The 24,275-nt window shown below is 42.3% G+C and overlaps 1 protein-coding gene across 1 annotated transcript in view; it reads left to right on the top strand.

The window, feature by feature from the left end:
* Positions 1-887: 887 nt before the first annotated feature.
* HEPHL1 (hephaestin like 1) overlaps positions 888-24,275 on the top strand; it is a 102,139-nt gene continuing 78,751 nt past the window's right edge. The window contains exons 1-2 of the mRNA XM_032639650.1: positions 888-1,057; positions 21,795-22,039. Coding sequence (XP_032495541.1) covers positions 888-1,057; positions 21,795-22,039 — 415 coding nt within the window. The remainder of the gene's footprint in view (positions 1,058-21,794; positions 22,040-24,275) is intronic.

Below are 24,275 nucleotides of genomic sequence, written 5' to 3'. Positions count from 1 at the left end.
TGGATGAGGTCTCTTTCAACACGGAGATTCTAGGTCACAGATTAGAATAAATAGAAGAATGAGCATCCCTTCGCCTTTTTGACCCTAAGACCTGCTACTGAATTTTGTCTTCATGTGCCTGAAGGGTACTTCTTCCTTATTATTTTCATTCATTCTAAGAAAGACAGCTCTCTGCCCTTGGGGGTGATGGCCTCTAAAATTTTGGCTGAACTGCGCGATTGAGTGCCTTTTTTGCTGATGGGATTTGAGAGCATCTGGGGAAGATGGTGCATGAGCCATGGAGAATTAGTGAGGTTTTACAATGTTGTTATAAACTGTATGATGTGAGTTGATTGTTTCATGTAGCCTCATGAAACACGAAAGCCTCATGAAAGTTGGAGAAGGTGGAGGGTGATTACATCACTCCCTCTGCCTTTTCGACAGAGATGAAGTCTTCTTTAATGCTTGGGATTATTTCCTGATGCTTCACGCAGACCCACCCAGTTTTCCAATTTTAATGTGTTCTTGTAATAGGTGTAGAGAAAAAAAGAGAAAGCAGGGGGAAGCCATCAGCCCAACTTGTTGTACTGACATTCCTGGCAAAGATGAAAGACTAATGTCAGAGCAGAGCACAAAACCTTACAGAAACAAGTCTGTTTGGTTTGGAGAGTAAATAAATAAGCCAGTTACATTACTAGGATGGCTGGCAAAAGTTTGGTCATCATAACAGCTACCCCATCGAGCTTGCTCTGCTTATACAAGTTGTCAGCCTCTGTCCCAACCCCAAACTACCTAAGTAGGAGGAGCTGAACCTTGTGCATTCCTTATTTATAACTAGCTCTGAGTGAGAGGGAGGGACAGGCAGTGTTGTCTCCTGTGCAGACTGCTTGCCTGAGTTACATCCACAAATGCCTCAGAAGCGGCCAGCTGGCTGCATCCTTCTCCTTACATTCCTGGGTCTGTCTGGGATGGTTGGCGCAGTTACCAGAACATACCACATTGGGATTGTGGAAGAATACTGGAACTATGTACCCCAAGGAAAGAACGTTATTACTGGGAAAAGTTTCGCAGAAGACAAGTGAGTGAAATTGGGGTCCCCATAGACTCCCAGGTTTGGCTCCTTTTTGAATCTGCTTGGGGAAGGTTGTATACCTTGGGTGGCTACAGTGGGGGTGAGTTGACCTAAATCAACAGGAGGGGTTTTGTGTTTGCTTGGAGAGCCCTTGCATGGGCGAGTGTGTAATTTGGAAGAGACATTCTTAGCTCCATCTATTCACAGCCTCGTCTGTGAAGAGCCATGTACAAAACCATGTGTTTTGAATAATGGCTTACTCTCTATATGGACACGTTTCACTAGGTACCACTAAGAACTTCCAGGGGTTCTGGACTCACTGTGTTAAAAAAAAAAAGTTAAAACTTGGGATAAAAATTTGAGAAATTTCAAGAATTCTTCACTGTTAAAACACATAATGTTTTCTGGGTTTTTATTTTTGGAATGAAACATCATAATTAGAGATAAGTATGCTCTAGGTAGTTACATTTTGTTTTGTAACGGTTAAAAAAGGGGGACAGTTATAATAGATTTGGCTGGTATTTTAAGAGTTTCCTTGAGTCCACTTAGAAATGGCTTTATTTTGCTGGTGAGAGGTTTGTTCCAGCCCCAGCTCATTCAATCTGAGGGCAATATTTATCTCCAGAGCCCAGCGCATAGCTGGGTGAGATGATGCTGCAGTCTTCTATGTCCCTGACTTTTTATTTTTGCAGAAAATAGCGCTTGTTACCCCTCTTCCTCCCAGAGTGCTGTGTCTTAAATCTCTCATTTGCTCCCTGAAGTTCCCTCTGAAATCACCTTCTGGCTACAGAACTGCCGCGCATATTGTCGACGTTGTAGTTCTTAGAACATCTTTTGAGATGTTTTGGCAAATAGTCATATATTCGGATGCTTGCTCCTTTCTTGATAGGCAGAGCCCAGTGCATTCAAATCCAAGTTCCATTTTTAAAAGATGAGGTTAGTTGCTAAGATTCATGGGGTCTGCCAGCAGGTCTTTAAATGCCAGGTCCCCCTGCCCTGGGGAAAGACCAAAGACCCAGTTGGCTTGGACACACGGCTTCCAGGTTTTCTAACAACACAAAAGAGGCATAGTCATGTTTTGTTTATTCAAAAAGGATGATGCTCTTGCCAGCCAGGCTACCAAGAAAGACTTTTCCTTAAGCTTTGTACCAGGAAATTTAATGTCCAGGGGCTATTTCCAGAGAATGCTCTTGACTTCTTTCAATCTCACATCTGCTGACAATTGATGGTTGTAGTTTGTACTGTGACACATGGATATGGGGTTGAAAGGCTCTCCTAACTGCCAGGGGCTTTCCCTGAAAATAGAGCTCTGCTGTCCTCAAAAAGGCATCAATAGAAAAATGATCATTGTGAGCAGCTATTGGATGGGAAAATATTCAAGATGTGTGCATTGAGGGTAGTGAGTGTAGTCTTTAAACTCAATGTGATGTTGGACACATTTCCATATGCACAGAATTCTATCTTTCTCCTAAAATGCCCATGCCAGTATAGCTGTTTGGTAGCATTCACTCTGACCCAGTGATTGCACCAGAGACTTTTAATTCATTACTGCTCGCAGATGTTATATTCCCACTCTACAAACAAGGAGCTGAGGCTCTGAAGTTAAGTACTTGTTTATAATGTAAAAGGCAGCACCAAACTCACATTGCTTTGACTTCAGAGCCAATATTTTTTCACGATGCAACCTTTTCCTGGCAAAGGTGATCCTTTCCCATTGAATTAAACTCAACTTTGAGGGAAGTCAGGGATTCCATTAATAAGAACTTTCTAGAAAGACCCAATTCTTTACCAAGGGCAGGTTTAGTCTCACTTGTCACTCTTTCCAGAAAGACATTGAAAATGATCACTGGTGTCAGTGACCAAACCAGTTACCTGGGTTCATTCAAAAACCCAAAGTACTTTATTTTTTTTTAATTTTAATTTTATATTGGACTATAGTTGATTTACAATGTTGTGTTAGTTTCAGGTGTATAGCAAGGTGATTCAGTTATACATATACAGATGTCTATTCTTTTTCAAATTCTTTTCCCATTTAGGTTATTACAGAGAATTGAGCAGAGTTCCCTGTGCTATACAGTAGGTCCTTGTTGGTTATCTACTTTAAATATAGTAGTGTGTATATAGTGTATATATTAATCCCAAACTCCCAATTTATCCCTCCCTCTGCCCCACCTTTCCCCTTTGGTACCCATAAGTTTGTTTTCTATGTCTGGGAGTCTGTTTAAAAACCCAGAGTACTTTAAATACTCAAATACGAAAATGCCATTTTCACAAGGCTGGGTGCAGGAAGAAGTTAGGGGATCTCTTTTGATCATTTCAGCCAGAAGATGGTGCTTTGAAGAAATTACAATAAAATGTATGAAAATAGTTATGGTGAAAAAGAAAAGAAAAAAAAAAAGAGAATAGGTATGACTAAAACACAGTTTGTCATCAGATTAGGGTAAGGTGGTTTAACAATGCTGTGGTTCCATAGAGGAGTACTCCATCCCTTTAGGAGAAGCTGCCATACTAGATGTCATACCTGGAATGCCAAGGTCCCCAAGGGTTCCCTTCTGGTGTGTCAAGGAGCAATGTTTATGTGGGGCAGACTCCTGACTCTTAAAAGGGAGCCTGAGTGAGGATGTGATGCGTGCTGGCTTTTAGCAGCAATCATGCCAGGAAGTGCTACTCATGTGGCCAGTGGCTCAGGGCAAGTTTCTAAGAAGGTACGGTTGTGGTTGGCTGCCGATTCTTGCTTGAAGACCACAGGACACATGTCTCAGGTGCCATTGTTCACAAGTGTCATGGGTGCCACAGGTGACATATGTGAAGATGTCACGATTATGGGACAAGTATGGAGTTCACTATGTGTGCTCTGCATTGTGCCATTTCCCCCAGAGGAACGAATCATCCTGGGTGATGTGACCATGCCTCTTAGCTTCTGCAGGATGAGTAGACAGCACTTCTGAGGACTCTCTGCTGGTTAGTTATTCACACCCAGAAAGTGCCCAATATTTAGAAGTTCAAGACAGCCGGGTGCCTAGTATTCCATTATGAGTGGAAAGAGCCTAGACTAGAAACCAGGAGACCTGACTTCTAGTCCTTGCCCTGCCCCCAACCTGCTGTGTAACCTTGAACATGTCACATAATCTCTCTGAACATCAATTTCCTTACTTTGTATAACAAGGGAGTTGAAACACAATCCTTAAAGTCACTTGAGAAGTATAATTCTAAGGCATTAGACATAATTTTCAAAACCAAATGAAAAACATCTTACCTTACTTGCCAGTTCTAGAAAGATTTTTTGCAATGCAAGGAGAGAGATGATTTGCAAATGTTCAGCCTAGAAATCAGAGTTGAAGAAATCCCGAGAGTGGGGATATGTGACAATTTTTGAAGTATTCTATATTTTTATTTACCCATTCATTTTTTCCCTATCCCTTAAGAATGGTCTCCAATTCTTCACTTCACCCAAAGAGTTTTTCCCCACAGCCCTGGCTTATTCTGATCAGTTTCCTTCCCAACCCCTCATGGGGCTTTATCTGGTGTCTTTATCTGGCCTTGGACACAGTGTTTCCTTCTCCCTACTTTGCTCTCTAGTGGTTTGATGTATACCAGTCACCTCTGCAGCTGGAGGATGAGTGCTCTGTTGGTGGAGAGGAAGGCCCAGCATATGTAAAATAACCCCTCTTCCCTACACAGAGTTTGTCAGTGACAGTGACCCATGGAAGACTGAGAAAGGCCGGTCATTTGGAATCAGAAGTTCCTTAAAAAACTACAAATAGAACTACCATACGACCCAGCAATCTCACTACTGGGCATATACGCTGAGAAAACGATAATTCAAAAAGAGTCATGTACCAAAATGTTCATTGCAGCTCTATTTACAATAGCCAGGACATGGAAGCAACCTAAGTGTCCATCAACAGATGAATGGATAAAGAAGATGTGGCACATATATACAATGGAATATTACTCAGCCATAAAAAGGAAATGAAATTGAGTTATTTATGGTGAGGTGGATGGACCTAGAGTGTGTCATACAGAACGAAGTAAGTCAGAAAGAGAAAAACAAATACCGTATGCTAACACATATGTATGGAATCTAAGAAAAAAAGAAAAAAGGTCATGAAGAACCTAGGAGTAAGACAGGAATAAAGACACAGACCTACTAGAGCATGAACTTGAGGATATGGGGAGGAGGAGGGGTAAGCTGTGACGAGGTAAGAGAGTGGCGTGGACATATATACACTACCAAGCGTAAAGTGGATAGCTAGTGGGAAGTAGCAGCATAGCACAGGGAGATCAGCTAGGTGGTTTGTGACCGCCTAGAGGGGTGGGATAGGGAAGGTGGGAGGGAGGGAGATGCAGGAGGGAAGAGATATGGGAACATGTGTATATGAATAACTGATTCACTTTGTTATAAAGCAGAAACTAACACACCATTGTAAAGCAATTATACTCCAATAAAGATGTTTAAAAAATTGCTATTTACTGATCACACACACACAAAAAAAGTAAGAACTGATCACTGTCAATTTAGTTGTTCTGGTTGCTTTATCTTTGAATAAGGGGAATGGGCAAAAATTAGGGGGAAAGAAAGGTGAGTGCCAAAGTTTCAGTGATGTAAAAAATCTTGGAAACCAAAATTAGGCAGTGCCAAGAGCCTAATAAATCCTGATTCACAAGGATGAGATAAGAAATAAATTGAAATCATTTCACCAAGGTATGATAGCCATCAGATGGTGCCATTTAACTTTCCAACTTGGTACCTTTTCTTGATCATAGGAGTCAAAAACATAATTGAGACTATAAGCATGGATGTTTCCTAGAAAGTATAGAATTTAGGAGTTACATTCTATTTAGAAAATTTTTCTCCTGATGAATATATTCCTCCTCTTCACCATTGGGCTTAATGGGGACATAGGGCTCCTTGACTTGCCTGGGGACGGTGTTAGCATTTGATTCACTCCTGCCAGTCCTGCTCATAAAGTGCTTAATTAAGATGTGACTGTGCTTCAGTGGTAAAGCCTGGTCTTTAATGGAACCAGAGTGGATCACCTTATTTAAAGTTACAATTCTCACCAAGATCTCAGGCCACCAACACACATGCAGGTCGTTTTTCTTCCCAGTGAAATGCAGGGGTCTTCGTGGGTGCTAACTCACGGGCAGACCCATACTTGGACACGAGTGAAACTGATGACTGCTCAAACCCCAAGTTAGGGTCTGTTAAGGGAGTTTACCCGGCCATATCACTGTGGCAGCCCAGTTGATGGCAAAGGGTTTTGAACACCCGCTATGAGCAGGCCCTAGGATGGGGAAGGCCCTGTATGTTTACCTGAAAGAAGAGCCAACTGAAGGGAAGCAGGTAGAGGAAGAGAAAGGCTTTTATAAGCTTTGAAATAAAGAGAGGGATCTCGCCTCATTAGCGCTTGGTCTTAGACAAATGATGACTTTCAAATCTCAACTTCTGTCTTATCAGCAGAAAAAAATCATGTGTTGGGCCTGATGCCTTGGGAATCTCTTGGGGTTACTATATCAGTTAATGATTGCTTTTGGCTGCCAGTAAAGACAAGACTAGAGTGGCTTAAATAAATTAGGGTTTGATATACTCTTATGAAAGAAATGCAGAGGTGGCCAGTCTAAGGCTGGTGGCACAGCTGGCATGATAGGATTTCAGAGGCATTCTATATTTCTGACCCACTATCCTTAGGATGTGACCTTACTCCTCAAGGAAGCTTATGGTCACAAAATGGCTGCTAGGACTCAGCCCTCATGCCTGTTATCCAAGAAGGAAGAGAGAAAGGGGAAAGGTAGAAGGGACATAATTCCTGCTGCATCAGCCCTTTAAAGGGTTCTCATGAAAACCCCACCCAACCAATTCTACTTACATCTCATTGGATACTCAAAGACACAAAGAGGGTGTGGAAATATAGTCTTTTAGTTTTGTGCTTTTTTTGACCTGAATAAAAGCAGGGTTTGATTCTGTTACTAAGAAAGGGAGCAAGAATATAAGGCAGCTGGCAGTCCCTGCCACCTTCCCCTCCCTAATTCTCCCTTTTCCCCATCCTTCATGAACACCATCTTAGTCCCCCTCTTCCCTTTCTCACCTCTGGGTAGTGGGACACCAAGGTCTGTGGGGTTTGAGAGAACTCAAAGACAATACAGTAGCTGTCCTTGAGTCCTTACTATATTCCAGGAATTGTCATTAAAGCTTTCCCTGCCATGTATAGGGGTGACAGATCTCCTGCCCTGGTCAGGGGGACCAGGAGGCCCAGGGAAGTTTTCCTTAGCCAAGTGTAGTCCAAGTGGTCTAACAAGATGCCAAGGCAGCCTTGCCTCCTGGCGAGTGTGGGGCTCTGGCATCAACTGAGAAGCTTAGAATTCTTGCTCCATTTACTAGGCAAGTAGTTGAGTCGTCGTCTTCTTCTTCTTCTTCTTTTTTTTGCCTCAATTTTCTCATAAATGAGATGGGGATAATGACAGTCCTTGCATGGGGGGGAAGGTATATTCATCCCCTGTGGCTGCTGGAACAGATTATCATAAAACTAGGTGGCTTAAAAGAAGAGGAACTTATTCTCACCCAATCCTGGAGATCAGAAGTCTGAAATGAAGGTGTTGGCAGGGCCACACTCCCTCTGGAGGCTCTAAGGGAGAATCCACTCATTGCCTCTTTCAGCTTCTGGGGACTGCTGACAATTCTTGGCTTGTGGTGGCATCACTCCAATCTCTGCCTCCGTCTTCATATCACCTTCTCCTCTGTGTGTGTCTTATCTCCTCCTTATGAGAACACTTTTGCTGGCACTTAGGACTCACCTGGATTATCCAGGATCATCTCCTCATCTCAAAATCCTTAACTTAATTACATCGGCAAGGACTCTTTCTCCAAATAATGGGATTAGGATGTCAATTTATCTTTGGAAGCCATCATCAGCCCACCACAGGGTGGGTATCAGGAGATATGTAAATGCTCAGATGTGGTGCCGGGCACTGGGTTAGTGCTCAGGAAATGTTTGTCTTCATGGTAGCCCTCCTGTCTTGAGAGATTCTCTGGAGAGCAGGATATCCATGGGAAAGAGACCTCAGATGGTCACATTTTCCTCTTTTCTAGTTAGAGTTCTGCCAGAAACGATCATAACTCCCCTGACTCCCACTGATTGAGCGCTAACTCTCCCAGACACTGTGCATGGGGTTCCACATCTCATTTACCCCTCACAGTGGCTCTGCCATGGTCAGTGGTTTACAGCCGAGGAAACTGGGGTTCAGAGAAGTTAAGTCACTTCCCCAAGACCTCACAATGTCAAGGCAGGCATTGGAATTCAAGCTCATTCTCTTTTCCCTTTACTGTGTGTATTTGGCGCCTGAGGGGCTTCTGTGGAAATGAAGTGGGAGAAGGGGGAACTCAAGACTTAGGGGATGCCAGGGGGAAACCAGGGTGAGCAAGGTGTAGAAGAGCGCATCACTGGATGGGATAGCTTCAAAAACTATTAACCTGATTAAGAAGGGCTTGGCTGTGCCCGAGCTGCAACTCGAAACTGCCATCTTCACCCTTCCTTTTGCCACGTGGCACTTGTCCCAATCTAGTCCTGTTTTCTCATTGGTGAACCTCAGCCCATCTCAAGCTCAGACAACACCATTTGTCCTTATTGTGACTACATGATCTCACATGTTTGCTCTGACCACACCCTCTGCTGATGTTACTTTGCAACTTGTCTTCATCCTGCATCCCCCCAACACATGCTCAGATATTTGGGCTCTATATGGTTAGTTGTCCCTTAATATAGAAAACTCGGTGTTGCTATTTATTCACCAGTGCCTATGTTTTATCTTCCCAACCAGATGGGAAATCTCTTGAATACAAGGACTGAGAATTATACATCTTGACTCCAGTTTCTAATTTAATGTCCCATATACAGTAGAGGTTCAACAACTGCTCGATGGTTGAATGGAAGGGAAAAAAATATCCCACTAAAAGATCCAGGTTGTGGGGGACGGAGGTGCTGGTGAGCTGCACAGCCCCAGTGAGCTACAAAACCCTCGGAATCTAAACTGGCATCCCACCTCTGCACTGGTTAGAGGATTTCCACAGGCAGGTTCATTCTGACAATGGTTGATCTCACCTGCCTATGGAAGGTGTCTCCCTTCACGGTATTGCCCCTGGCCTTGGCAATGTAAACGTTTTTTCTTTAAAGCAGTAGCTAATGGGACACTTCCCAACCCCACTGGATTCCTTCACAGCAGGAAATAGGCACGTCCTCAGCTTGAGTCAAAATGTTGGAATGTAGGTTGAGGATGAATCTGAGGCGTGGTGATTACTCAGTCACTCAGAGTGGGGTCACCCTGCAGCTACAATAAAAATACAATATACAACCCAACAACTTGGGCATTCTAATGAGTGCATTCAAGCTAAACCGGAGGCCACTTCCTGTGGATGGCCCCTTGAAGTCACCCACCTGCTTTGTTCCTTGGGCAAGATTTGCATCTTCTAAGACTCATAAGAGCTGGAGCTTCTGTCCTATTGTTACATATGTATTATGTATTGTTAGGGGTGGTTTGCTGTGGAAAGACTTTCTCTTACTTCCACCCCCCCTACCTTTTTTTTTTTTTACACACCACCACCCCCACTCCCCACCACTTACCCCCCTTGGTGTCCATATATTTGTTCTCTACATCTGTGTCTCTATTTCTGCCCTGCAAACTGGTTCATCTGTACCATTTTTCTAGGTTCCACATATTTGCGTTAATATGCATTATTTGTTTTTCTGTTTCTGACTTACTTCATTCTGTATAACAGTCTCTAGGTCCATCCACATCTCTACAAATGACCCAGTTTCGTTCCTTTTTATGGCTGAGTAATATTCCATTGTGTATATGTACCACATCTTCTTTATCCATTCATCTGTCAAAGGGCATTTAGGTTGCTTCCATAACCTGGTTATTGTAAATAGTCTTGCAATAAAAATTGGGATGCATCTGTCTTTTTGAATTATGTTTTTTTTCTGGGTATATGCCCAGTAGTGGGATTGCTGGGTCATATGGTAATTCTATTTTTAGTTTTTTTTTTTTTTTTTTTTTTTTTCTATTTTTAGTTTTTTAAGGAACCTCCATACTGTTCTCCATAGTGGCTGTATCAATTTACATTCCCACCAACAGTGCAAGAGGGTCCCCTTTTCTCCACACCCTCTCCAGCATTTGTTGTTTGTGGATTTTCTGATGATGCCCACTCTAACTGGTGTGAGGGGATACCTCACTGTAGTTTTGATTTGCATTTCTCTAATAATTAGTGATGTTGAGCAGCTTTTCGTGTGCTTCTTGGCCATCTGTATGTATTCCTTGGAGAAATGTCTGTTTAGGTCTTCTGCCCAGTTTTGGATTGGGTTGTTTGTTTCTTTAATGTTGAGCTGCATGAGCTGTTTATATATTTTGGAGATTAATCCTTTGTCCGTTTATTCGTTAGCAAATATTTTCTCTGATTCTGAGGGTTGTCTTTTTGTCTAGTTTATGGTTTCCTTTGCTGTGCAAAAGCTTTGAAGCTTCATTAGGTCCCATTTGTTTACTTTTATTTCCATTACTCTAGGAGGTGGATCAAAAAAGATCTTGCTGTGATTTATGTCCTCTAAGAGTTTTATAGTGTTTGGTTTTACATAGGTCTCTAATCCATGTTGAATTTATTTTTGTGTATGGTGTTAGGGAGTGTTCTAATTTCATTCTTTACATGTAGCTGTCCAGTTTTCCCAGCACCACTTATTGAACAGAATGTCTTTTCTCCATTTTATATCCTTGACTCCTTTGTCATAGATTAGTTGGCCATAGGTGCATGGGTTTATTTCTGGGCTTTCTATCTTGTTCCATTGATCTATGTTTCTGTTTTTGTGCCAGTACCATATTGTCTTGATTACTGTAGCTTTGTAGTATAGTCTGAAGTCAGGGAGTCTGATTCCACCAGCTCCATTTTTTTCCCTCAAGACTGCTTTTGCTATTTGGGGTCTTTGTGTCTCCATACAAATTTTTAGATTTTTTGTTCTAGTTCCATAGAAAATGCCATTGGTAATTTGATAGGGATTGCATTGAATCTGTAGACTGCTGTGGGTAGTATAGTCATTTTCACAATATTGATTCTTCCAATCCAAGAACATAGTATATCTCTCCATCTGTTTGTATCATCTTTAATTTCTTTCATCAGTGTCTTATAGTTTTCTGCATACAGGTCTTTTGTCTCCCTAGGTAAGTTTATTCCTAGGTATTTTATTCTTTTTGTTGCAATGGTAAATGGGAGTGTTTCCTTAATTTCTCTTTCAGATTTTTCATCATTAGTGCATAGGAATGCAAGAGATTTCTGTGCATTAATTTTCTATCCTGCAACTTTACCAAATTCATTGATTAGTTCCAGCAGTTTTCTGGTGGCATCTTTAGGATTCTCTATGTATAGTATCATGTCATCTGCAAACAGTGACCGTTTTACTTCTTCTTTTCCAGTTTGGATTGCTTTTATTCCCTTTTCTCCTCTGATTGCCATGGCTAAGACTTCCACAACTATGTTGGATAATAGTGGTGAGAGTGGACATCCTTGTCTTGTTCCTGCTCTTAGAGGAAATCCTTTCTGTTTTTCACCATTGAGAATGATGTTTGCTGTGGGTTTGTCGTTTATGGCTTTTATTATGTTGAGGTAGGTTCCCTCTATGCCCACTTTCTGGAGAGTTTTTATCGTAAATGGGTGTTGAATTTTGTCAAAAGCTTTTTCTGCATCTATTGAGATGATCATATGGTGTTTATTCTTCAACTTGTTAATATGGTGTATCGCATTGATTGATTTGCATATATTGAAGAATCCTTGCATCCCTGGGATAAATCCCACTTGGTTAAGGTGTATGATCCTTTTAATGTGTTGTTGGTTCTGTTTGCTAGTATTTTGTTGAGGATTTTTGCAACTATAATCATCAGTGATACTGGTCTGTAATTTTCTTTTTTTGTAGTATCTTTGTCTGGTTTTGGTATCAGGGTGATGTTGGCCTCATAAAATGAATTTGGGAGTGTTCCTTCCTCTGCAAGTTTCTGGAAGACTTTGAGAAGGTTGTGTGCTAGCTCTTCTCTAAATGTTTGATAGAATTCACCTGTGAAACCATCTGGTCCTGGACTTTTTTTTGTTGGAAGATTTTTAATCACAGTTTCAATTTCATTACTTGTGATTGGTCTGTTCATATTTTCTACTTCTTCCTGGTTCAGTCTTGGGAGGTTATACCATTCTAAGAATTTGTCCATTTCTTCCAGGTTGTCCATTTTATTGGAATAGAGTTGCTTGTAGTAGTCTCTTAGGATGCTTTGTATTTCTGCGGTGTCTGTTGTAACTTTTCCTTTTTCATTTCTGATTTTTTTGATTTGAATCCTCTCCCTCTCTTTCTTGATGAGTCTGGCTAATGGTTTATCAATTTTGTTTATCTTCTCAAAGAACCAGCTTTTAGTTTTATTGATCTTTGCTATTGTTTTCTTTGTTTCTATTTGATTTATTTCTGCTCTGATCTTTATGATTTCTTTCCTTCTGCTAACTTTGGGTTTTGTTTGTTCTTCTTTCTCTAGTTCCTTTAGGTGTGAGGTTAGATTGTTTATTTGAGATTTTTCTTGTTTCTTGAGGTAGGCTTGTATAGCTATAAACTTCCCTATTAGAACTGCTTTTGCTGCATCCCATAGGTTTTGGATTGTCGTGTTTTCATTGTCATTTGTCTCTAGGTAATTTTGATTTCCTATTTGATTTCTTCAGTGATCTCTTGGTTATTTAGTAATGTATTGTTTAGCCTCCATGTGTTTGTGTTTTTTAGGTTTTTTTCCCTGTAATTGATTTCTCTTCTCATATAGTTGTGGTCAGATAAGATGCTTGATATGATTTCAATTTTCTTAAATTTGCTGAGGCTTGATTTGTGTCCCAAGATGTGATGTATCCTGGAGAATATTCTGTGCACACTTGAGAAGAAAGTGTAATCTTCTGTTTTTCGATGGAATGTCCTATAAATATCAATTAAATCTATCAGGTCTACTGTGTCATTTAACCCTTGTGTTTCCTTATTAATTTTCAGTTTGGATGATCTGTCCATTGGTGTAAGTGAGGTGTTAGAGTCTCCCCACTATTTCTGTGTCACTGTCAATTTCCTCTTTTATAGCAGTTGCCTTAGTAATTGAGGTGCTCCTATGTTGGGTGCATATATATTTATAATTGTTATGTCTTCTTCTTGGATTGATCCCTTCATCATTATGTAGTGTCCTTCCTTGTCTCTTGTAACATTCTTTACTTTAAAGTATATTTTATCTAATATGATTATTTCTACTCCAGCTTTCTTTTGATTTCCATTTGCATGGACTATCTTCTTCCATCCCCTCACTTTCAGTCTGTATGTGTCCCTAGGTCTGAAGTGGGTCTCTTGTAGACAGCATATATATGGGTTTTGCTATTGTATCCATTCAGCAAGCCTGTGTCTTTTGGTTGGAGCATTTACTCCATTCACGATTAAGGTAATTATCGATATGTATGTCCTATTACCATTTTCTTAATCGTTTTGGGTTTGTTTTTGTAGGTCCTTTTCTTCTCTTGTGTTTCCCACTTAGAGAAGTTCCTTTAGCATTTGTTGTAGAGCTGGTTTGGTGGTGCTGAATTCTCTTAGCTTTTGCTTGTCTGTAAAGCTTTTGATTTCTCCATCAAATCTGAATGAGATCCTTTTTGGGCAGAGTAATCTTGGTTGTAGGTTTTTGCCTTTCATCACTTTAAGTATATCATGCCACTCCCTTCTGGCTTGTAGAGTTTCTGCTGAGAAATCAGCTGTTAACCTTATGGGATTTCCCTTGTATGTTATTTGTCATTTTTCCCTTGCTGCTTTCAATAATTTTTCTTTGTTTTTAATTTTTGCCAATTTGATTACTATGTGCCTTGGTTCATCCTGTATTGTACTCTCTGTTCTTCCTGGACTTGGGTGGCTATTTCCTTTTCCATGTTAGGGAAATTTTCAACTATAATCTCTTCAAGTATTTTCTTGGGTCCTTTCTCTCTCTTGTCTCCTTCTGGGACCCCCATAATGCGAACGTTGTTGCGTTTAGTGTTGTCCCAGAGTTCTCTTACGCTGTCTCCATTTCTTTTCATTCTTTTTTCTTTATTCTCTTCTGCAGTGGTGAATTCCACCATTCTGTCTTCCAGGTCACTTATCCATTCTTCTGCCTCAGTTATTCTGCTATTGATTCCTTCTAGTGTATTTTTCATTTCTATTATTGTATTGTTCATCTCTGTTTGTTTGTTCTGTAATTCCTCTAGGTCTTTGTTAAACATTTCTTACATCTTCTCGATCTTTGCCTCCTTTCTTTTTCCGAGGTCCTGGATCATCTTCACTGTCATTATTCTGAATTAGTTTTCTGGAAGGTTGCCTATCTCCAGTTCAGTTAGTTGTTTTTCTGGGGTCTTCTCTTTTTCCTTCATCTGGTACACAGCCCTCTGCCTTTTCATCTTGCCTATCTTTCTATGAATGTGGTTTTTGTTTCACAGGCTGCAGATTTGTAGTTCTTCTTGCTTCTCTCCCCTATCTTTTCCATTTTCTATAGTTCCTATGGGTTTAAACAGTTCCTATGGTTTCAAATAGTTACTATGGGTTTTATGCTAAGTACTACAGAAATGTGATTTCCAAACTTGCATGCACATTGGAATTGTATTAGTCAGAATAGGTCAGGTTGTGCTACAGAAACAAACAAGCCCCAAATCTCAGGAGCTTGATATCACAGAGGTGTATTTCTCATCCACTCTGGTTCACAGAGGACCAATGACTCCAGGACAGCTGTCCTCCCCAAACAAACTAGCAGCCAGGCTGCTTGGATCTTGAGATCTTACTATCTTCATTGGAGGCTTCCCCTACAGCAGAGGAAGTTAGGAGTCTTGCAATGGCAGTTAAATGCCCTGGTTCAGAAGTGACACATATTACTTCCACTCATAGCCCGTTTGCCAAAATCCCATAGCCCCACCTAACTGTGAAAGCTCTTTAATCTCCCCTTTTCATGGGAGGAAAGAAAAATCAGAATGGGCAAGCACTAGAATGCCCTGTTGTAGGAACTGTTTGGTGAGGAAAAATAAAGATATCACAGGTCCTGCCAGCAGAAAGTCTGATTCAATTGCCCTGAAATGGGGCGTGACATTTTTTGGAAATGTCCCAGATAATTCTGATATTGTTGGTACATGGGTGGACATTTAGGAACAACTGTGATAGAAAACCTAATTCTCTCTTGGACTGACCATTGGCTGTTTAGGTGATAAGAATGACACACATCCATGAATGCACAAAACAAGTTAACATATAACTCAGTACTAAAATATGCAGTATATGCAATGCGTTGTAGGAAGGCAGCGAACACTTCCCCTCCCTCCGATATGCTCGCTTGTTGTTAAGGTGGCTTTGCCAGACAACTCATGGTAAGGAACTCTTGCTCAGTACACATTTCCATGTAGGTATATTTGTGTGCATGCATGGACACACATGCTGGGACCCTGAAGTAGAGAAGTGAGGAGGCTCAGATGTCCATCTCTCCCACAGAGCCTGTTGGAATGACAAGCTCCTATGAATAATCTCATTATAGCTTTTTACACTTCAGGCTGAACCTAGAGAGGACACCAGAGATTCTGAATCTAATCCTTGCTCTGTCATTGACTTACTGGGTGACCAGTATAAAACCAGGCAACTCTGCCTACTCTGGGACTAATTAGCCAGCCTGAGGATGACTCAGTTCTTCCTCTGCTCTTCTTCCTTCTTCTTCTGAACATTCTGTTCAATTAGGACTAGTATTTAGCTGCTAGTTAACAGAAAAACACTGTTTTCTTAAGCCCAAAAAACACTGGCTTAAGTCTATTGACTTACACAAGAGAAGTCCAGAGGTTGGCAACTTCAGGGTCCCAGGTTCTTTTGGCTTTCCACTTGACCATCCCTAGGCTGTGACCTTCTTCCTCATTCTCTCAAGATGGCTGCTAAAGCTCCAGTGGTCATGTCTTCATTTGGGGCATAGATAATGGGAAGAACAAAGGACAGAAAGGGTCTCTACTAGCTGAGTCCAGCGAAGTACCAGGGAGTGATATATGCTTACATCTCATTGGCTAGAACTATGTCACATGACCATCCAAGCTGCAAGTGAGGCTGGGAAACATAAGAGCCTCTATCATAAAGCCCCATTGTCAGGCATCCAGACTTTTTGTCCCATTCCCTTGCACACGGAAATGTAGGCTTCTGCCTTGTAGAGCAGAAGAAGTGAACTCCTGCTCCTGGGCAGACACATGTAGGCTCAGTGGATACACAGAGGTAGAAGACCTCGTGTGCACAGACCCAAGTGTCCCCAAGACCTCGGTCCTGATGCTTAGATAGTGGACTTGGATTTGTCAAACCAGAGGCTGAGCAGGTGCTGTGCTCCCTGGTCAGGATGCCAATCTCCCCTGTGGGGAAGGAGCTCTCACCCTCACAGCACACTTTGTGGTGGCAGCTGTGTTTTCAGAGGTGGAAGGCACACAAGAAGAGAAGTTTGACCCCTCAGTAGCCAAACAGCCTGGACCCTCTTGTCTAAATAAAATGTGAGCTTGTTTTTATTATGAAAGTAAGTACAATGATACAGAGTAAAACATTCCCACAGTACGGTAGAGGGTGAGTAATAGTAAACTTCTCGTCCCTTCTTGCTCCTGTCTGTGGCCTCAGTCCCATGTCCCAGAAACTACACTTTATGGTTTCCCTGGCCGTATTTCCAAATGTTTTCTTTGCATGTATATGTACATTGTTAAAAACACACACGCAAATGGGATCATACTTTACATGCTGTTCTGCAATTTGCTCTGACCATTTAGCATCTTGGTGATTATGCCATCTTGCTGCCTGTAGAAACACCTAAGTCTTTTGTATGGCTAAGTGGTATGACTGTGCCATAATTTATTTTCCCAGTCACCAGCTGTAGAAATTTGTCTTTCCAGGCTTTTGCTACCAAGATCATTGTTATAATTCTCTGACCCTTTTGTCCGGATTCCTGTGTTCTCAGTTCCATTATCTGGATTGGAAGCTGAGCCTGGCATCTGGGGGAGAGAGAGCTTTGCTGCCTCTGGGAGGACTGGCCCTGTGATTCCTGGAGCACTGGCCTTTCTCTGGTCAGGCCCATCCCTGGCTTCTCCGTGGGGGCCTGAACCACGGCTTCCTCCTTTGTCCCAGGAACCTCCCCCCATACTGACTCCACACAAAGGGCAGGGTGGGGTCAGCACATGAGCGTGCCTAGGCAGGCTAGTAATCTGGTGTTCTGGGCAGATAAATAATTTGGGACTCCTTCAACTGATATCTGCAAAAACATTTGTTCAACCCTTATTTGGAGGAAAGGCTGCATGCAGAGTAGAGGAGCACGTTGATCTCTGGCTCCATCATCCTGAAAAGTCTGCAGGGTAGGCAAAACTACCATCCATACTAGAGACTGCTGGGAGCTTTGTTGCAGGAACTGCTTGGGAGCTTGTAACTGAGTCACTGGTATATGATCATTTGATAATGTCTTCAAGGAGATGAACATGAAGCCCTGAAAATACCTGTTATTTTGCTTTTTGATCTGTCCTGCTTAATGAAGCTAACAGAAATCCATTGCTGATACAGAGACTATCAGACCTGGTATGGCTCCATCAACAAAGGAATTCTAGGGCATTCCCTGGCAGTCCAGTGGTTAGGGCTCAGCACTTCCACTGCCATGGCCTAGTTTCAATCCCTGTTCAGGGAACTAAGATCCCACAAGCCGAAGAGAGTGCAGCCAAAAAAAAAAAAAAAAGGAATTCTCTGCTGAGATAGGACCCAGAAAGAGGAAAGAAGAGGGGAGGAAAGTTGGGAAAACATGATGTTGAAGTAAAGAGAGACAGTGAAACTTCCCAAGTTGGCCAGAGAAAGAACCAGATCAGACAGGGCAAGCAGATGCCATATCTGGGCCACCGGGAAAGGGAGGCTCAGCTAAGTTGAGGTCAGGTCAGCTCAGGTCAGACACCAAGGAAGAAAATCCCCCAAATCAACCATGAAGGTAAACAGAGCCTTGGTCAGCTATGTAGGCTTGGTATTCAGAGGTGGAAGCTCAGGAAGGAGTTTGATCAAGTGAGCAGAAGCAAGTGGGCAAAATCAGATAGGTGGGTACGATGAAGAGAAGTCAAATATGGGGTTCTACCAAAATTGTCTTCCCAAAACAAGTATATGGTCAAATTTCCTGCTCAAGAATCTCCAGGGGCTATTAATTGTAGATATAATATATACTAATGCCTTAATCCAGCATTCACAGTTCACTACAATTTCACTCCCATTGAGTACTGACCTCTAATTCCTCTCCTGCTCCCCTACCCCCTTGCTCAAGCCATCCCTTCCACTTGGAGAGCCCATCGTCTCTCCCTCTCTCCTAAATTCTCAGGGCATTTTGTTCTCCTTTTATAATTCTTATTCATCTCGTGCAGCCAATACTGTCTTTGTCCCTTGAGTCCTGTTCATATTTTTATCTAAGCAACACCTAGCCCTGCACCTCACATGCTTTAGGTCCTCAATCTGTACTTGTTGAAAGTCAGCAGAACAGTTTTCAAGCTCATCACAGGACTGAAATAGGGGAGATGCATGTGAGAACTCTGGGAGAGTTCTCAAAGGTGTGACGTGCACTGATGGGATAGACAGACCCTATTGCAGGGTCAGGGAGGGTGTTCCTTTTGATCTCTATCCACAGTAGTCATGTAAATTGTCAAGTGCTTGTCTTATCATGGGGAGACAGTCATACATGGGTATAAACTTTGTATATTCTGGTCCAGGAAATATGTCTACCTCAGGAGGACCACTGTTCCTGGGTCTGTCTCTGGACAGAATGGGAATGTGGCTTGGGTCCAGCTACAGACTGAACCCCAACTATCTAAGGGTTTATATCTCCGCGTACTGATGTCTGAGGCTGGGACCTGGGACAGGACAAGGATACCTGAATCATGGCATCTGCTTAGGGTTCTGACTCAGATGAGGGAGAGGAATCAAAGGGAGAAAGTGTGCCCTATACTGGGAGGGATGAGGCAGGGGGAGAATTGGTGCAGGGCACTCTGGGGGAAGCTGGGAGTCTGGAGTTGCCTCACAACTGTTTGGGTTGCAATGTCATAGAGCAGATCTTCTAAGGTCTTTTACATCCAACTGGCCTAGCCCTCATAGAAGTTTCTGGGAGATTCTCTCCTTGGATTAGCCATATGGTTGCCAGAAGCTCTAGACTCACATCCCCAGTACCAAGTGCACAAAAAAAGAGATCCTTCACAAGTCCCTAGTTTCCCTCAGATTGAAGCAATCAGCCACTCTATAGCTGTCCCTGAACTAATCACTGTGGTCCTGGGTGGCTTGGTTGGGGGAAGAATTACACCAATTTGTCCATGCCTGGATCACAAGCCTTCCCTCCACCAATGTATGAGGGGGCTTAGTGTGCTAATAGTTTAGGGTGAGTCACTTGCTCCATTGCTGCAGGTGGGTGTGGTGCCCCACCCAAAGCATATATAGAATGAGAATGGGAAAGGTATCCTCTTAGACCAAAGAATGTAGTGTGGGTGCAGAGTTGGTAAAATGTCTGCTCTATCAGTCCTTTCCATCTTCTTTGCTTGGGTAACTCTTCTTTGCTCTTTGAGACCACATTTAGGCATTAGTTCATCTAGGAAACCTCATCTGATCTGTCTTACACTCAAGATTATATGCCTGTGTTCTCATAATGTTACTGCACCGAATGTGGATCCACGTACCCAGTGCACAGCAAAGCCAATCTACTAATACCGGTTGTGGTGATGGAAAGTACAGCATTTATTGCAAGGCACTCAACATGGGGCCAAGCAAAGAGAACAGGCAGCTCATGCTCAAAAGACCCAAATTCCCCAGTGGTTTTCAGGGAAGGGTTTTTAAAGGTGAGGTCGAGGGATGTGTGATCAGCTTGTGTACATCCTTCTGATTGGTTGGTGGTGAGGTAATGGTGGTGTTTCGGGAGTCAACATCATCACCCTTCTGGTTCCAGCTGGACTGGGGTTGACGTGCTGGCGGTCAGCATGTGGTTAACTTCTTCCTCCTGGTGGGGGTTTTAGTATCTGCAAAACAACTCAAGGATATGGCTCAGGGTATTTTCTATAGCACCCGGCGAGGAACTAAAAGTCCTTGACTTTGTTTTATGGCTAAACTATTCTTTTGTCTTGCTTGACTGTTTTCCTTTGTTTCTACATTTTCTCACTTCTCTGATTAAATTTGCTCTTTGGAACCTGGGGAAGGCCCAGGAGGCTAAAGCTTTTCTACAAACAAGAGGTGGGGGACACCAGGGGTCTGTCACTGGTAAGTCCCCAGAGAGTCCTTCTTGGTTTCAATAACTCTTCCTTCTAGAATGAGAGCTCCTTCAAATCTTTGAATTTTTTCTCTGTATCCCCAGGACTGAGTACAGGGCTTGAGATACTTACAGTTTGTTGAATGACTGAGAAGTAATGCATGCACGTGTGCAGGAGTGTGTGCCGGAGTGGGACTTGTCTGTTGACTCAGCTTCATTGGAATGGCTGCACCCAGGAGCTATTGCTCAAGCAGAAGCCAATACTTCTGGGATTGGAGCACTAATCACATAGACTGAGAGTGGGGAAGGGGGTTCCACCTCCCGGGAGAAGATGGTATGACCACCTGCAAAATAGTGTCACCAGTGTTGCTATTGTCTCAGGCTCCCAAACCCTGGGACTGAGTCTCCCTCTCACCACAGGAGGGCATCTGGTCATATTAAGTCCTAGAATCCTGTTTTTTTCACATCCATCCCTTTTTTTCCTATTGCATCACACCTTCCTAATCTCCTGACAACCTCCCTGCCCCCCATCTTTGCTATCCCCTTTGCCTGACTCCTCTAAAACTTTCATACCACTGCCATAAGGATCATTCCTAAATACTGATTATCATGTCACACATTGTATGGAAAACCTCAGTGAGTCCTCAGTTCTTCCAAGATCAATTCTAAATTCTTCAACCTATGATAACCATATGATAAAGTTCATTATCAGTCTTTCCCCAGATTTTACACACGTCCATACTTCTCGCTACTCACCTTCCAGAACTCTGCCCCAGCCTATAACTTGCTTTCCCCCCACATCACCCATACTTCTTCCTCCTTGTTGCTCATGCTCTGTCCCTGCTTAATGTCCTCAACTTTTCCATTTTGTTATCCAATCCTACTTCTCCTTAATTTCTGCATTTTATATGAGGTTTTTCTGACCTCTTTGACTCACAGCAATCTTTTCCTTCTGTGAACAAATATATTCCTAGAAAAACTGAGCCAATATCCATTGCATCAACCACTCCATTGGTACTTGCTTAATCATATATTGCTCTGAGTAGTTACTTAATTTTTTCATTATTAGATCATAGACTCCTACTGAGAATGCGGTAAGTACATAATAAGTGTTTGTTGAATGAAAAGGGACAAATGGACAGTGTGACTTTAGAAGATTTTGGTTTTGTTTTAGTTTGGTTGTGAATACTATTTGTTTCTGGCTTGTCACTTAACTCTTAGACTCCATTTCCTCACTAATAAATTGAGGATAATCTTACCAACTTTACAGAGGCTGAAGGGTTTTTGTGAACACCAAATGAGAAATCATGCTTACAAGTACTTTATGGACTATTAGGACTTAGTGGACTTTTAGGACTTTAGGACTATTAGGACTTTTAGGACTTTATGGACTATTAGGATTTCTCTTTTAATTTCAATTATAAAATATTTTCCTTCTTACTTTTAGACTTGCAACCTTATTTCTCAAAAGAGGACCCAACAGGATAGGCGGTATTTACAAAAAGGCTGTTTACAGACACTACACAGATGAGACCTATTCCACGGAGATCCCCAAACCTCCCTGGCTTGGATTCTTGGGCCCTATCTTGAGAGCTGAAGTGGGTGATGTGATTGTCATCCATTTAAAGAACTTTGCTTCCCGACCCTACTCCTTGCATCCACATGGCGTTTTCTACAACAAAGATTCAGAAGGTAAATATCAATCCTATATTATTGGTGTCTTCTCTCTCCTTCTTAAGTAAGGCAACTGTCAGCTGCAGTGAATGGAATTCTAAGAGCGCATTCTAAGATTACATGCATTCTTTTGTCTTCTCCCTGTCTCCCTTTTCCCCTCCCTCCCCCTCCCCTCCCCTCCCCCTCCCCTCCCCTCCCCTCCCCCTCCCCCTCCCCTCCCCTCCCCCTCCCCCTCCCCCTCCCCCTCCCCCTCCCCTCCTCCTCCCCTTCCCCTCCCCCTCCCCTCCCCCTCACCCCATCTCCATCTGTCCCCACCTTTGCTTTCTCTTTTTCTTACCCTATTCCCTTCCTCTCTTCTTTCTCACTTTTGTTTATGTTGCTACAGAACTTGGTGTTGGCGTCCCTTGACACATGCTCCACAGCGGCCCCAGAAACACACTAACCTTCCTGTCAATCAGTCTTGACTGGGTCCCATGTTGGATGAGGAGCAGAGTGCACAACGGATTCCTGTGTCCTATCACCAGTAACAGCCTCAGCTATGGGGAGGGTGTCTCAGTGCACGTGGACCTCAACTTCCCTGCTTAAGGCTACTGTCTTTGGTGTTTCCTTTCTGAAGCATCCCTGCCTTCTTTTTTTGTTTGTTTTTAAAATTTTATTTATTTATTTGTTTGTTTATTTGTGTATTTAGGCTGTACTGGGTCTTCGTTGCTGCACGTGGGCTTTCTCTAGTTGCGGCAAGCGGGGGCTACTCTTCATTCCAGTGGATGGGCTTCTCATTGCAGTGGCTTCTCTTGTTGTGGAGCTCGGGCTCTAGGCACATGGACTCAGTAGTCGTGGCTCGAGGGCTCTAGAGTGCAGGCTCAGTGGTTGTGGCACACAGGCTTAGTTGCTCCGTGGCATGTTGGATCTTCCCGGACCAGGGCTCGAACCTGTGTCCCCTGCATTGGCAGGCAGATTCTTAACCACTGCGCCACCTGGGAAGTCCCCCATCCCTGTCTTCTCCTTTGTACTTAAATAGCTTCAATAGCACAGTTTCCTGAGTACTTCCTAAAGTTAAATTCTTTTTAAAAGCAACATTCTTAAGCTTTTGAGATGGAAGTATTTCTCCGTCTTCAGAAGTATTTTTCACATCTTTCATTTTATTCTTGCTCGTGACCAGGTGGAATGTGTCAAATGATGTTAAACCTGCTACACTACTGGCTCTGAGGAACATGCCAGGAACAGCACCGTTAACTCTGATGCAGCTTACTTTACCACCAAGGACGAGCTTCTGGCTATTAAATATTGTCCTAAGGCAACGAAACTTGCCTGGCAGTTGCCATAGACAGGTCTGTCTAAGCAGCCAGAGGAGGCACCTCTGATGATGGACACAAGATTAGGAGTGCCCTTTGTTCTTGGTGCTTTTCCTCCATCTGAAGTGCAGCAAACCTCTCGGTCCCAGATTTGGTTAGTTCTGAGTAGGTGAAGGTGAGCACGTAAAATTCATTACCTTCATGATACTTCCACTGAGCGCCCACCAGGTGCCAGAGACTGACTGTGGGTCCTGGGAATAGAAGATAAATGATTCATAGTCTATAGTTGAAAATCAATAACTATAAGTATAAGGGTTTATTTCAGGGCTCTCAATTCTGTTCCCCTGATCTATGTGCTTACCCTTGCACAAACACCACACTGTCTTGATTACTACGAATTTATAGTAAGTTTTGAAATTGGTTAGCATAAATCCTCCAACTTTGCTCTTCTCAAGACTTTTTAGCTACTCTAAGTCCTTTGCATTTCCATATAAATATCAGATGAACTCGTTAATTTTTACCAAAAAAACCCCACAGAACATCAGCCGGGTTTTGATTAGGATTGCATTGAGTTTTATCAATCAGTTGGGGGGAAATTGTCACCTGCATTTAAAAGATGAATTGCCATCTTGACAATATTGAGTCTTTCAATCTGAACATGGAATTTAGACTGCTATTGTCTCTAAACAATGTCTAGTTTTAGTGTACAAGGTTTGCATTTCTTTTGTTAAATTTATTCAGAAATATCTTATTCTTTCTGATACTGTTATAAATGGAATAGTTTTCTTAATTTTATTTTTGATTGTTTGTTACTAGTGTGTAGAAATACAATTGAGTTTTATATATTTATCTTGAATCCTACTATCTTGTTAAGCTTGTTTATTAGTAGATGTTTAAAGGGTTCCTTGGAATTTTCTAAATACAGAATCATGTCACTATGAATATAACGTTTTATTTCTTCC

The sequence above is a fragment of the Phocoena sinus genome, chromosome 8 (assembly GCF_008692025.1).
Source record: "Phocoena sinus isolate mPhoSin1 chromosome 8, mPhoSin1.pri, whole genome shotgun sequence".
Classification (NCBI taxonomy): Eukaryota; Metazoa; Chordata; class Mammalia; order Artiodactyla; family Phocoenidae; genus Phocoena; species Phocoena sinus.
Note: the sequence above shows the minus strand (reverse complement) of the source record. Positions and strands in the feature narration are given on the sequence as shown.